The sequence below is a fragment of the Rhamphochromis sp. 'chilingali' genome (assembly GCF_963969265.1).
Source record: "Rhamphochromis sp. 'chilingali' genome assembly, chromosome: 1".
NCBI lineage: Eukaryota > Metazoa > Chordata > Actinopteri > Cichliformes > Cichlidae > Rhamphochromis > Rhamphochromis sp. 'chilingali'.
The window spans coordinates 26,176,051-26,190,538 of NC_137929.1; the positions used below are offsets into that span (position 1 = coordinate 26,176,051).

At 42.2% G+C, this 14,488-nt stretch overlaps 1 protein-coding gene across 2 annotated transcripts in view; it reads right to left on the bottom strand.

Moving 5' to 3' along the window:
• The window catches only part of plcb3 (phospholipase C, beta 3 (phosphatidylinositol-specific)), a 56,644-nt gene that overhangs the window by 21,738 nt on the left and 20,418 nt on the right, over positions 1–14,488 (bottom strand). For both annotated transcript variants that reach the window (XM_080875343.1, XM_080875342.1), the window contains exon 3: positions 366–434. In XM_080875343.1, the coding sequence (XP_080731469.1) occupies positions 366–434 (69 nt within the window). The remainder of the gene's footprint in view (positions 1–365; positions 435–14,488) is intronic.

Consider the following 14,488-nt stretch of genomic DNA (forward strand, 5'->3'; position numbering starts at 1 on the left):
TACCATTTCAAGAACCATTTGTAATAAACACTTTAACGTGCAGAATGAACTCGCCACACATCTGTGTTTGAATTGTTTACCACTAATACGCGCCCATATTTCACACTCTGCCTTGGTCAGATCTAGGCTCTTACACAATGACTTCCTCACTAACAGTCGCTGGTTATATCACTTCCTGTCTGATAGTCCATCTGTCATCAGCCTCATTAGCACTCCGTCACCTTTGCACCATCAGCTGAGAGAGGAAACGCACATGAATCGTTTGGCGACAGTCACATTTGAGCATCACGTTTGTGGTCAGGGGACAAAGTAACAGCTTCTCCCCCCTCTTTTCTCCCACACAGGCATAAACAAATATTACCAACCTTTGGCTGTTTGGCATACTTTCCCGTTCTGGTGTCCCTGATGTAACTGATGTCCAAAATCTCGACATCCTACAGGAGAGGAATATCAAAAGATTTGTGTTATCACAAACACTCAGTGAAAGCGTGTGAGAGCAGGACAACTAATCTTTATCAGTCAGCCTATTAAACGGGTGGGGAAAGAGGAAATTGTGAGATGTAAGTTCATCTGTTTCTACACAGTGTCATGCACACATATATTGTTTCCCTGACTCTGAGGGCTTCTGATGTGATACATGATTATAAATCAAGAAATACTTGATGGACTCATAGAAATAAATAGAGGAAAAACAGATCTAATACACAGGATCCATGCAGCACAAATAAAAGCCCTTACACTCTCTGTGCAGAGAGCTGGACTGATTAAAATAAAGTGCATCCATTCATCAAAGAGAAATTTGGGTGAAATGATCACATGTGTTTCTGGTGGTTCTGAATCTATTTTTATTAGTTATTAGGAGGTTTTGGGGTTTTTTGGATTATCAAAATCTCGATTAGAAAACGTGCTTTAACCAATAACGGTGGCCGAGCCTCCTTACGCACCACCGCTCTCGTGTCACATACGGGTTTTAAACATATTATTTACTGCTGTTAGCAGTTTATGTAAGACGCAGCGAACAGAAATGCTGATAGAGCAAAAGTCTGCTGCTCTTGCATGGAGCAGTGTGGGAGAAAGAGAAAAAACTTGAATAAAAGCCTGTGCAAGAAATTAATTCCTCAGGCAAAAAGCTCATGCGCCGTCTACCTCGTTCCATTAAAACCTCTTTTATTTATCTTTCATCAGACTCCACCGCTTCTCTAGACACAAGACACAAGCAGTGACATATGAATTGTGCGGGTGACGGAAGACAGAAAATGGCAAGGGACTCTGCACACACACAGGGAGGACAGATCTTTGGAGAACATTTGCATGTTTGATGCTGCGGCACAAATATATACACACATGAACGCATGCACGCACATGCAAACGAGTGAAAAACGGAGACAGAAACGAGTGAAAAAGAGGTACTCTGTAATAGCGACTGGCAACAATTACACCCTTAGCCTCGAGGTGACGAGGGGAGACAAAAATGGAAGGGTCGGACAGGAGGAGGGGAGCGTGGTCGTAAATCCAGCCATAAACACACGTGAGGATGCATGCATCGCCTTGTGTAAATATTTGTTTAGTCCAACACTCGTTCCCCAAAGCTGTTTTTACTTCATCCATGTCACCAAGTCACTTCTTTTTATCCTCGCTTGCCCTTCTGGGTCTGAGCGGCTTTGCTTTAAAAACCTTATGACTCTGCTTTATGATTTCATCAGTGAAAAATATAAAGCATTTGTGTTTTTTTGCACGAGTCTGCACTCGTTTATGTTGTCAAACATGCCATTTTCATTCCTTTTCCGTGTTCTGCTCACACTGTATGCTCTGTCCAACATAACAGCAAAAACATTTCACAGTATTTAAACTCGTCCCTTCCTGATTCCTATGTCATTATTACACTCGGGTTGTGATTTTACCGCCCTGCAGACTGTCTCCTCCCCCGGGATTGGTTGCGAGTATTAAAGGTCAGAAGTGTTGGACCAATTGGATTAAACTCTGTCTCAAACCTTGTCCTCTGATTGGCCTGTGGAGAATAACTTGCTTCCTGGGGGAATAAACCACTTCTGGGTCTGTAGGACACACATTTATGTGCGCACGCACATGTCTTCTCTCCCACAGGCCATGGTTTCATTCTGCCTTTGCCATGGTGACTCCTTGGAGACCACAGAAATGAGTCTACAAGTTGGTCTGCGGACTGTGTGTGCGCGCGTCCTTAACAGTTAACATTTTTGCACTCTAACACACACGCACTCAACACCAGTGATAATGCACGCAGACATATCCTTGATGTGCAGGTTGCAACTTGTGAAACATCCTGACCTGTTGAGCAAGACAGGGTGTGTATGTGTGAGTGTGCAAGCGCATGTGTGTCTGTGTGTGGAAGAGCCTTGCAAGTCAGTGCACATTGGATACACAGAACGCGAGAAAACCTTCACGCAGGATGAGTACGAATGTGTCAGCATGTGATCGGCAGAATGTGCCAAATGAAATCTGTGTTTTGCCACTAGGTCGTGTTTCCAAGTGCATGACGTGGTGTGTGAGTCTGTGTGAAGGTCGATCTTCTCTGAAAGCACATTCCTGACATATTCCATCCTTCTGCCCATTTGGCGTGTGTGTGCATCCGTGTGCTTCAGTGTGTAATATTTAAGCTAGTAACGGCAGCTGTAGCGCTCCATTCATCTTTTCTGTGCAAAGACCAAACACAGCTCCCTCTATTTATCACTTCAGACTCAGCTGCGGGCTCATTACTGCTCTGAATGACTCGGGTTATGAGTTTTCCAGGAGCCATGTTGTGATAAAGTGCTATAAATTACTTTAATTTACTGTTTTTGCTGGACCCGAGAAATTTTCCTGCCGTGTGCACTTCTGCTTCAGTTAGCGATTTCCTACATTTCCCAGAATGCACACCCGCTCCTTTTACAGCGATTACTGTGAACTTGTTGCACTCTGCTGTGGATTACATAGGCAGGTGGCTGACAGTGTTCCCACCAAAGAAAAGCTGAGGCGCACCCTTCAGAACAATTCATGTTTTATGTATGTTTCCGCGCTGACGCCAAGGAAGTGATACTAAACTGTCGCTCTTTCAATAAGTGAATTATTTTAATAAACCACAAAAGCACTAATGTAACATACTGCTGCGTAATAGTGGGCTATTATCCGCATTTGTTGCGAGCCATTATGTAAACTAGTGTAAAGACTGCACTAAACATGCAGTACGTTAATGTGACACCGCTTCCTCCGCTGTGTGGGTTTGTTTTTGTGTTGTTTTTACAAGCTCAACAATGAACTGTGAAGTTCAAATTTCAGGCCAACATCAACAACACATCATAAACTTAAAGAAATGACATCTTAGAAATCTACAGGCACCTGCAAATAAGAATCAAACGATATGATCCAGATCTCAATGTTAAATATTAAACGGACCATTATTACGCCAGTTGTTGTTTAAATAATAAACTTTTAGATAATGCTCAGTGTGCCAGGGAAGCAAGAAGAAGGCTTACCCGGCATCTTGAATCTCACACTCCACCCTAGGGCTGGCTAGAGTCCCGCTCACAGCCACACAACTGATGTTTGAAATGATTCATTACATCACAGGAATACAGTCTGATTTTCGCATCTGGGCCCTCCTGAGCTGCGGAGCTGACATGCCAGAGGGTGAGATGGGAAGCTCTGCAGCTTAAATAGATCAACAAAACTGGGAGGCTGTGTTTGGTGTATGACATGATGACAGCGAGGCATGTCAAGAGTGTATAAAGTAGCGTCGCCGAAAGGATTAAATACAAAACTGTGCAAAGCGACCACCCTCCTGATGCAACGCTCCCCATTTAGCCGGACAGTTGGAGTACACAGACTTGTGACAGCTTCCCCCCTCCCCAGCACATTTCTTTCCCCTCATAATCCAAACCATCATGCCACTCCAGTTCAACAATAAAAGACTTATTATATGGCAACAAGAAAAACAATATACTACAAACAAAAAGTGGGCAAGAAAGAAGAAGCACACAAGCTGAACTCGGTCCATCCAGTGTCTCGGATCTCGCAGGTAGAGTCAGGCCTGTTTTTGGAAGAACAACTCTTCCCATTCTTACCTACAGTAAGAGGAGATGAGTAGTTGTCTGTTTTGTCCACGCAATACAATACAAGCAACGCCCAGGAGCCAATCTGACTGGCACAAACACGGGGAGCAACATAACCTGTCTTGTTTAATCAACAGAAAACATGTAAATCTAAAAGCTGATGTTTCTTTCTTAACTAAAAATTAACCAAAAACTCTTAGGCTTCTCACTTTTTTATGTGGATATCGGTATGCGAAATATAACTTTAAAAGGTGGACGTCGGTTGACTTTCCACACAGAGCTGGGTTAATCATCATTCATAGCTATGGGGGGTGGGGGCTGTAGCTCAGGCTGTGTCTTAATGTTTTATTGTTTGCGTGCAGAGGTGAGTTTGATCCAGCAATAACTAGTAGGTCAGTTTATATTTAGTCACTGAAGTGAGTACAGTAAAACGCTGCCGCGTTGCGATTAGGGCCTTGCTCACTTTCACTCCTTTCCTTCATTTCTTTGATTGACTTCCCGCTTCCCCTAGTCTCTCCTGCCTCGCCGCCGTCCCCCATTCATTTTCTCAAGATTAGAATAATATGAAAGGGCAACTAAACAATCAGGGGAGCGCCACTCCTTTCCTGTGACGCGCCCAAGTGTGTGTTTGAAAGATCACCGCTGCTAAATACGTCTCAAATGACCAATCACAGCTCCTATCAAATGGCACACAATGACGGCATAAAAGGAAACTGATACCTCCTGAGCGCTCATACATGCACACTAGCAGGGACAGTTAGGCCAGGACGGCGTGCGTATCCACCCTAGACTTTTCTGGCTGGGACCCAACGGGCCAATCAGTGCACAGCAGTGGAGAGGTAACAGACAGAAGAGGACTTTAAAGGACACAGAAACAGCAGAGACGTAAAACAAAGAGAGCTTTAAACTGTTTTATGGCTCTGATGGGAGACTTGGCAAGGTGTTTATAGAAGGAGGAGGGGGGAACACTTAATACCCCTGTGAAGCATGGGACAGCTCTATAACTCTGTCATTTTGTTATATTTTTTCTGTCTATACCAGTTTGATCCCACTCTTCCACTCTGCCCGTAATCCTCTATTAACTTGCTTTCTTCCTCACTCAGCTGTTTCATATTTCTGTCGTCTTCAGAGTGAAAATGAAAAGCCGGCAAACATTAGAGCGAGAACGCGAACGTTCACATTTCAGCCACTTAGCAGGAGATCTGATCCAGAGTGATTTATAATGCGTGTTACTGTAAAATCACCAGAGACGGAGAAAAGATGCTGAATAAATGGAAAAATTAAGACTGAGACAAACAATAAAACATGAAAGAGAGCCGAGGTCCGTCCAAATGGAAAACATCATCGTTTATGGAGACGAAAAACAAGACTGAGAGGGGACTTGAACAAAATGAGCACCGCACAGTGTCTCAAAGTGCAAATAAAAACAGGGTGAACCGGGCTGAACACGCACATGAAAACTCGTAAAACACAAGAACAGTTGGACTAATCATGATTGGTCATGAAACACAAACACGCATGGATCAGTGCCGGGTTGAACAAGGCCCTCGTGTGCAGCCACCCGCAGCCCACGACACACACAAACACACACACTTAAAACTGAGTTTGATACTGAAACTGACATTACAGTCACACTCGTATCCTCAGCTGAACCTGAAACTGTAATCAGCATAAATCATTTTCCTGGGTTTGTCTACTTCACAAAATTTATTGTTTGCGTTGTTTCACAATGAAACCAGAACATCAGTGACATAGAAGCGCGTGCAGTTCACAACCCATCACACTTCACAGGCCTGTAAAACAAGAAATTTGAACTGGACGTTTAGCTCAGTTTGGGTGAAGTGACCATCGTGTGCAAATTTGCAACTAAATTCTCAATGCTGTAAAATCTCAAATAAAAATCTCAAGTAGCCTATAAGCGAGACGGCCGGGTTTAACACTGTTAAGCATTGTTCAGGTGTGTGCTGTGACCAATGTCTGAGATATTTTATATTGCAATTTGAAAGTTCTGTATATTAGCTGCCAGGCATGACTACTGAACAAGAAATTGAGGAAGAGGAACTGCTTTCACTTTGGTCCCTTTCATCATTATAATCCTAGCCAAACCGGTTGTTGGCATGCCATCACATTCAGGCAGATACCTTGGTTTCCAAGTAACTGGTTGGGGAGAAATAGGTCTGAGTAGGGGCAATGACAGACTACGATAGAAACGAAGTCAGGCAAGAACTTTGTCGGGCTAAAGTAGCTTAGCTTAGCCTAACTTAAAGCAGCAACTGTTGAATATATATTTAATGTGTTGATTAATAACCTTGCAGGTATATTCAGACAACAAGTATAAACATGCAGGCAAGTAGACACAAACACCTGTATGTCTTCTACCAACTTCGAGCCAGTAGTCTGTATGTCGACAAAAGAAGCAAGTCTTTACAGATACTATGCTAATCAAAATGCATATTTGAGTGGTGTCTCTAAAGAAAGAGAAAATTAAGTACATCTTACAGGCTGTAAATGAGCCAGCAGTTTAACCACATTACCAAATCTGTACCTGCAAGTAAAACAGTGACAGATATACCCTGAGTACCCACAACTACAATTAACAAAGAATGAACTAATTGTTTGGGTTGTGAGTCGTGTTTCTATTTGCATGTGTTTAATGTGACATAACTGATTTTTCCTCAAAATTGACATTTTCTTAGTTTTTATTGTTATTAGAACAGTATTAATAAAATTTTGAGCTTGTTTAAAAAAAAGAAAAAAAAGAAATTGTACTTGGACAAATCAAATCAAATCACTTTTATTGTCACATCACATGTGCAGGTACATTGGTACAGCACATGTGAGTGAAATTCTTGTGTGCGAGCTTCACAAGCAACAGAGTTGTGCAAAATACAGGGTTAAAGGGTAGGTAGTGGTAGGCTGCTGGGGAAAAAAATAGCAGACGTATATATAGAAGACGGGTTGTTTCAGCTTTCATGAAGCAATAGGTGTTAATTTGACCTTGAAGGTTTATGCAATAAAATTCTGCAGGTGTGCAAACATTTGATTACTTACAAATCCCATTTCTGTACAAAGGCTGTGTTGAAACAATCTGGGTTACTATACCCTCTAAATCTTTACTGGGAAAATGCTGTAGTGCAGAAAAAGGTGCTGTGTTTCACTATCAAATGGTGAGAAAGGAGGAGAGATTGGTCGGTTGGCGGTTCATTATACAGCAAGATAATGATCTAAAACTTCAGAATAAAAGAACCCGACAGTCGGCATCAAATGACCTCGAAACCCCACTAAAGAGTTTTAGGAGGAACTGGACAGAAGAGTGAAAGCTAAGTACAAGTGAAACACATTTATACAAATGTGTTTGCTCAGCTGTTGAGCGGCTCAAAAGTTTATTTTCTATTTAATATTCATTTTCACTTCAGAGTCTGAAACATTACGCTGCACAATTCAGGAAACTGCAAAAGACTTGAGCAGTAAAGCCACACATACTGATAGACGCAAACACACAGAGACAGGGTGGCAGTCTCATTAGCTACGCCGAGAGAACGACACGTCTGTCAAACAGAAACGCACACATGCACAAGCATCTGCTCACACAATGGATTCGATACCGTGCAGCGTCTCAGTTCTTCTCGCAGAGAAGAACTGAATTTTGACACTGTGCGTGATTTTTGTCTGTGCGTGCGTGTCTGTGTGTGTGCATTAGTGTCACTATGTTTCCGTCTATACAGGAGTTAATGGGAAGACTCGGTCTGCCATGTGCTCGAGCAGATAATGTCAACAGAAAATAAAACACGGGGAGGAAGCTGTCAAAGTATCGGCCGACACGCTCAACTTCCCCTGTGAACCACTGTGTGCGCGCATATGTGTGTGTAAAGATGATCAAGAGTGTGTTATGCAAGCCCCCCGCTCCGAGTTAATTCCTCTGGGGATGTCCGACTTGAGCAAGGGAGATAATCTCTATTAGATCTCTACTTATACCTGCCAACAGTCATTTTACTGACAATTCAGTTGGTTCATTTACAGACACACACAGAGCTGTGTAGCTGCAAGAGGCTGTTACTATACTTCCTAGCCTGGCATATCCACACGCATGCATGCACTCACTATTACCCGTTCAGTATACGGTTCTGGTTCATTAACGGCAACGTTATTACCAAATGACCTCTTTAAAGAGATACACACTTATTTAAAATCCCATCTCAGCCTCATCCACTGCCTAATGCTTTTTGTCATGTTGGATTTGCATGGTTCGTATCACTTTCACGCCTCCTGGGTGTTTTTTAAAACTCACACCACACACACACACACAATACCTGACATATCGTTGCAGGTTTTTGTTTGTGGTTTGTGTCCTACACGTCAGTCTGGTGAAGGCGTGCAAAATCACCGACCAAACCGGAAGTCTGAGACACAGGTTACATCCCTCAGGGGGCAAATGTTTATAAGCCCAGGTGGTATCGATATGACACCTTAAAGGAAAGAAGGAAGAAATGACAAGTGGAAGGAGGAAGGACAGAACAAGGGGAATTCAAGAAGAGTAGAAGAAGGGAGGAGGGATGAGGGAAGAGGGGGCAAAAAAAAATTCCCCAGAACCCCCATGCCGCGTCTGAACTACTTCCTGCCCACTTTCCCACGCCAAGAGAGAGAGAGAGTGAGAGATTAGAAGTGCTGTTCCCCCAAAAAAACAAAACAAAAAAGACCAAACACTGGTGAGAACATGTATTCATTGATTAAAATCTAGAGGAAGAACAAGGACAGAAAACCTAGACAGCGAGGTGGAATGCTAAAAGAAATGGAGATCAGAGAGGGAGGAAATGTCATCCTTCAGTTTATATTAGAGGAACATCTTTTGCCTTATCCCTCTGATAGCTACCAGCTGCCCCAAGAGGGAGAGCAACATGGGGAAGGGAAACGGCAGGGAGAGAAGGACAAATTGAAGAAGGATTAGAAGTGTAGACAGAGCTGAAGCCAAACGTGTGAAAGAAAGGACAGGCAGTGTAAAACCGAGCAAACGGGAAGATTAGTCATTGGGCGAGGTGCATTTCACCTCAAACCAGGTGACAGCTGAGGCTGCTCTCCACCAGGATCGAAAGTACAGAACTGAATTGAGGTCAGTTTTATTCATTGGAAATGATCATCCGTGCTAGCACTGTCAGGACTGTTACCAAGCGAAAAACACTAAAGATGTGCGTTGCTGGCGTTGGTCTTTAAAACCATATGACTCATCACATCCCGCCATATTCGTTTCCCGTTTCTATTCTGTTTAACCCAGACATTTACTCTGCAGTGAAACAAATGGTAGATGGAAGTTGGATTGACAAGAAGAAATGGGAAAATCTCAGCCACGCTCAGTGGTTGATAAATAAATTAAATTAATATAAATAAATAAATGCTAATAAATCAAGTGCTGATTTATTAGCAGGCTAATCCATCACAGCATTTAAATAACCACAGGACATGCAAGGTGCATGGGTCACAAGCAACATATCAGCAGTATCGGTACATCGGCGCTGGCATCTATAGCAGCCTTTATCAGCTGGGCGCTCGTCCCGAGTTAAACTTTTCTCAGCTTTGCAGAAAGAGATGAATGCAAATACCAGCCAAGGACGCCACTGATAGAATATGGAAGGATGGTAAATACATTACAGTGACTGGAACCTTGAATGTCTACTAGTGACTAGCCAGTAGTCACAAAGCGATGTGCAGTGGTTGAACATACTGGCAGATTTACACAGATTTTGGCTGTCAGTTTAGTATAAAAATAGCAATAGAGGGCGACTATAAGAAAAAGGCGAAAACAGGAGTTTAAGGGGAAACTGGCACCCAGCTTCAATAGGCCTCAGTAGGACTGCAATATAAGATTGCAGGTTCAATGTTTTTTTGTCAGCCGTGTGAGTCGGGCTATAAATGTCCCTTGCTCCCTCTCATAGGATGATTTCTTACAGCAAAAAATAAAAAATGCATAGAAACTAAAATGGCAAACAATAAACTTTTGACATTTTTATGTACTTATGGCTGTAGTTTAACATCCATCCAAATATGCTCCATTCGCCTCAACCTTACTGTTCTTTTAACCCCAGTAGCATCTGCATGATACCTAATTTAACCTCCTAAGACCCGAACTCTTTCATAGCATTTTCAATTTCTCTTTGCTATTTGGGCTGATTGGGACCTGATGAATGTAAAAACAAAGAATTACCTGATTTTCTTTTCTTTTTTTTTACTGATTTTTGCTTCTGAGAAAAATGAGATCCAGATATGAGGACATTCGTTTTAAATTTCGATAGAACAGCGGCAGCATAATGTCCTCGTAAGTGGATATCAGGCCCTTTTAGAGCAAAATTTTGTATTTTGGTCTTGACACCTCAAAATGTGATGTCCACATATGTGGACGACAGGTCCTAGGAGGTTAAGACACAAATATAAAGAGGAGGAAAGTTTGGCCAGAGGACAGCAGAAGGACACGCTGCAGAATTAGCAGGAAGTTGCAAGCATATGTTGTAACAGATGTGTGGGTATGGGATGTGCATGTGGATCTTGTGTAACCCGCGACCACTGGCATGCACTCTGCGTTCAGCATTTAGCCACAGCTATTTACTCAAGTGGGGTCTTTGGGAGTTAAGAATTATGGCAGGTCACAAGCCTTTACTGTTACAGATCTGAAGACGAAACGATGACCGAAAGGGTTTTTTTTTTTTTTTTCCTCGACAGTGCCAAAGTGCTAAGTTTTTGCTTAAGGGTTGGAGGGCTGCAATGCCTCCTAGAAAGCTCCTCCATACTGGGTTCCTATTGGACCATAGCGGTCTGCTACAACATGCCTTAGGTTAGTTAAGTAAGGTCAAAGAAAACTTGTATTTAGGACGGTTACATTTGCAGTGTGTGCTGAGGCATCTCATCCAACAACATGTTACTCATCATAATGTCATGGGAAAACATTTAATGCCTCCATAAATCCTCAGAAATGACAGGCTGATTACCAAAAAAAAGAGCTTATTTGAACCCAAGCCAGGTTTTTTTAAATAACCATAAAAAAATAAACAAATTTAAAGTTTAAATTAGAAACTTTGCTGAGCTGTTATTTGCTCAAAGCAAATCAAGTAATTTGTTTTGAGGCCAAAATAACAAATGAACATGCAAATGATGTATAAATGCAATACCAAAAGAGTGTAAAGAGCGGTTGAAGTGAAGTTGTTCTTTGACTAGACAGAGAAAACTCTTGTTACTGGTCATGTTCCTTTATCTCAGAGGCAAAGAAAGGAGCACAGTGAAGTGAAAGACAGGGGGAAAAACAGTGCAGACCAGTGCACGGTGGGGTGTGTCTGCCCACAACCACTGTGTACAGCGCGTGTGTGTTTGTGTTTCTGTCAGCAACAGTTGGTCGTTATCGGCACTAGCAGAGTTGAGAATGGATAAACCCGCACACCAAACACCTCTCGCAGAAGGATTTATTTAATGTGTGATGTTTCCCAGGACAAAGCTCTTCCACAGAACAACGGAAGACTTATGGGACGTTCTGGGCTCTGAGTATACACTCATACGTCAGAGGTCTCATAAGCCGAACCTCTGGACGTTACACAAAGATGGAGAGAGGGCGATAACAAAGACAAGGAAGGGGGAGGTGCAGAGGAAGAGATGTGAAAGATTGCTGTAGAAGGATGGAGAAAGAAATTATCAGCAGGAAGAAAATCGCCGTGAAGAAAAAGTGTCAGCAAAGAGACGGAGATAAATGAGACCCTGGAAAAAAAGAAGAGAAAAGTAGAGATATATTTAAAGGGAAATGTTAAACAAAGCGAAGATTGAGACAAAGGTGACACAACGCAGATGGAGATAAGACAGGATGAGGAGAGAATTACCTGGTGAAAAAGGTGAAAAGGCTCAAAGCGACTGAGATAAACCAGATTTCATGAGGAAAAGTTATGTGAAAAGGTGAGAAAAAGGAGGCAGGTAATCCAAATAAAGTCAGCGCGGAATAAAAGGAGGGTAATAGAAGGGTGACGGATGAAGGAAGAGGAAAAGGGATGGAAACATGCTTCCCCTGGGCTGCACGTAGGCCAATATTTAAGTGGTTTGTTAGGGATGCTCTTCTCAACACAAGTTTACTTCTTTTCTTTCTTTCTTTTTTCAAATCAATGGCCCCACTGCATCCTGGGTGGTCAGCTCCTCTTCAAGTTATTCACAACAACATCTTTTCATCCACAGAGTAAATTTATTTCATGTTATGACATTACTGTTGAGCTGCAGCGATTAGAAGAACTATATGCTGGGCGGGAAACGGAAGAGAAACTCCGCTCAAAATGAAATCCAGAGGAGGGGTCGAGCTTTCATGCTTGCGTGCCTGTCCTAAATAAAATGCAATGCCACCTTTGTGGTACAACACATCCTCTTAAGTTGTTAGAAAAGTGCTTTTGACATTTTTGGGTTGCGGACTTTTTCGATGTCCTTCCAGGCCTTTGCTGAGATTCTAAAAATGACTCTAGTGAGTGATCCAGTTCCACTCAGTGACCACGGGCACCCTGAATTAAATGAATCAGGTTGATGCAATAGATCTTGATCAAGTCAACTGGGAAGAATCCTCAAATTAAATCCTCATAGATGACTTTGGTGTAAATCTCTGCTCTTTATCATTTAAATGTCAGAGTGGCAAAAATATAAAAATGCACTGGAGAGCCAATATTTTGGGTGGCTCTATTCAGAGAAATGGGTTTCTTCCAGAATACCCTTGTCATCTGTGTAAAAGCGTATTAACTGTTCTCATTAATGATCGCTGGATATCTGTGTTGCAGTGTCCTCTTTCTTTTCAGCTCTGCTTGGAAATCTCCTGGGGAGTCGCAACGCTGAATTGAAGCTTCACTCTGGTATCGTTGAAATGACTACAGCCACTTTAAATTAGGACTTCTGTAAAGCCCGAGTGCATTTTTATACATTCAGGTGCGCCTATTTTCAACAACACGAGCAACAGGACGTTTGCAAGGAAGATTTCCCCGAGCCCGATTCTCATTTGCTGTTCATTCTGAGAAAAGCTGAAGAAACAAATATAACAGCACTGGCCAGTCATTTTCAACATAACATCCAACATAATGAGCAAACACTATTAGTCACTGCCAGTCTGACCCTATCCATGTCAAGGACACCAGTGTTTCCCTGTAATTAGCCTTGGTGGCCTGAAGGTTTTTAAGGATTTTTCGTGGCCGCGGTCATCAGAGAGCTGGATTCCCACTACTGAAGTAAGAATGGGGACCACAATCGGCCTTAGTCATGCCAACACTAACAAAGACAAAAGGCAGCAATGAAAGAAAAGTCAAACACTGTGGCACACGAGGCAAATGAGGCGGCACTACCAGCGCTCGCTGCTTGCATTTCCAGTAAGGCAGAGGGGAATCTTCCTCGACTTAGGCATTGGTGTAGTGGAAAGATAAAATCTGATATTATGAAAATCCATTGTTTGCATAACTGGGTTCACGCAAGCAAATGGACTGGAGTCGGCTTGACAGACAGTCCACCTAGATTTCTTTCATCACACTCACAGGGATTAAATCTAATCTGGCATTTAGTGCAACTTTATTTCAAAGGAGGCATTAAACTAATGTTCTTCTTATTTCAAAAAATAAATAAATAAAGAAACACCACAACGCAAATGATGTAATAACTAATCAGCCTTTTTCCACACATGGCTGGAGTTTCTCTGCTGTAGATCATCACGATTAGAAACACCCTGTTGGGTTTGGGTGAGGGCGCTGCCTTGATAGAGCAAGCAGGAGGGAGGGCACATCTACCCAATTACTGCCCGCTCTATTCTAAATGGGTATAAAACAAGCACAACACCAGCTTGGCACTAGAGAATTGGCCAGTAAAAGACTGGAACTGTCCCACCCACTAAACAATCTCACGTGCAGCTGCATGGTGGTGAAGTCTAGAAAAGTTTCAGGACTACGGAGCATGTGTAGAAGTGTTTAGAGTCAAGCAAATAAGGAATCAGCATGTGTGTAACAGACGGCTGTTTATCATGGAAATGTTGTTTAACTCTGTAAAGCCTGGACCACAAAATAACTGCTGGAAAATTAGATTTAAAAAAAAAACAAAAAAAAACTGAAGTGTTTTTATTGAACCTTTTGGCAACTTAGGAAGAACAAAAAGAAATGAAATATAAATTAGCCCATATGAGTTTTTATTTGTACATTTCTGGTACTTCTGGCATTTTTATGCAACTTAATGTTTAAAAATTTACTCAACTTATGCAACTTATTCAGGTTTTAAATCACACTGATGATGTAGAGGTCTCAAAAACTCTTCTAAATGAAGCTCAAGCTCGCATTAATTCAATTGATTAGTAATGTGAAACCGGTCTATTTCACTTTGTGACAGAACAACATGGACTCAATACAATCCGGTCTTCAAGCGATAACATATGAACCTTGCTTCCAGGTCCA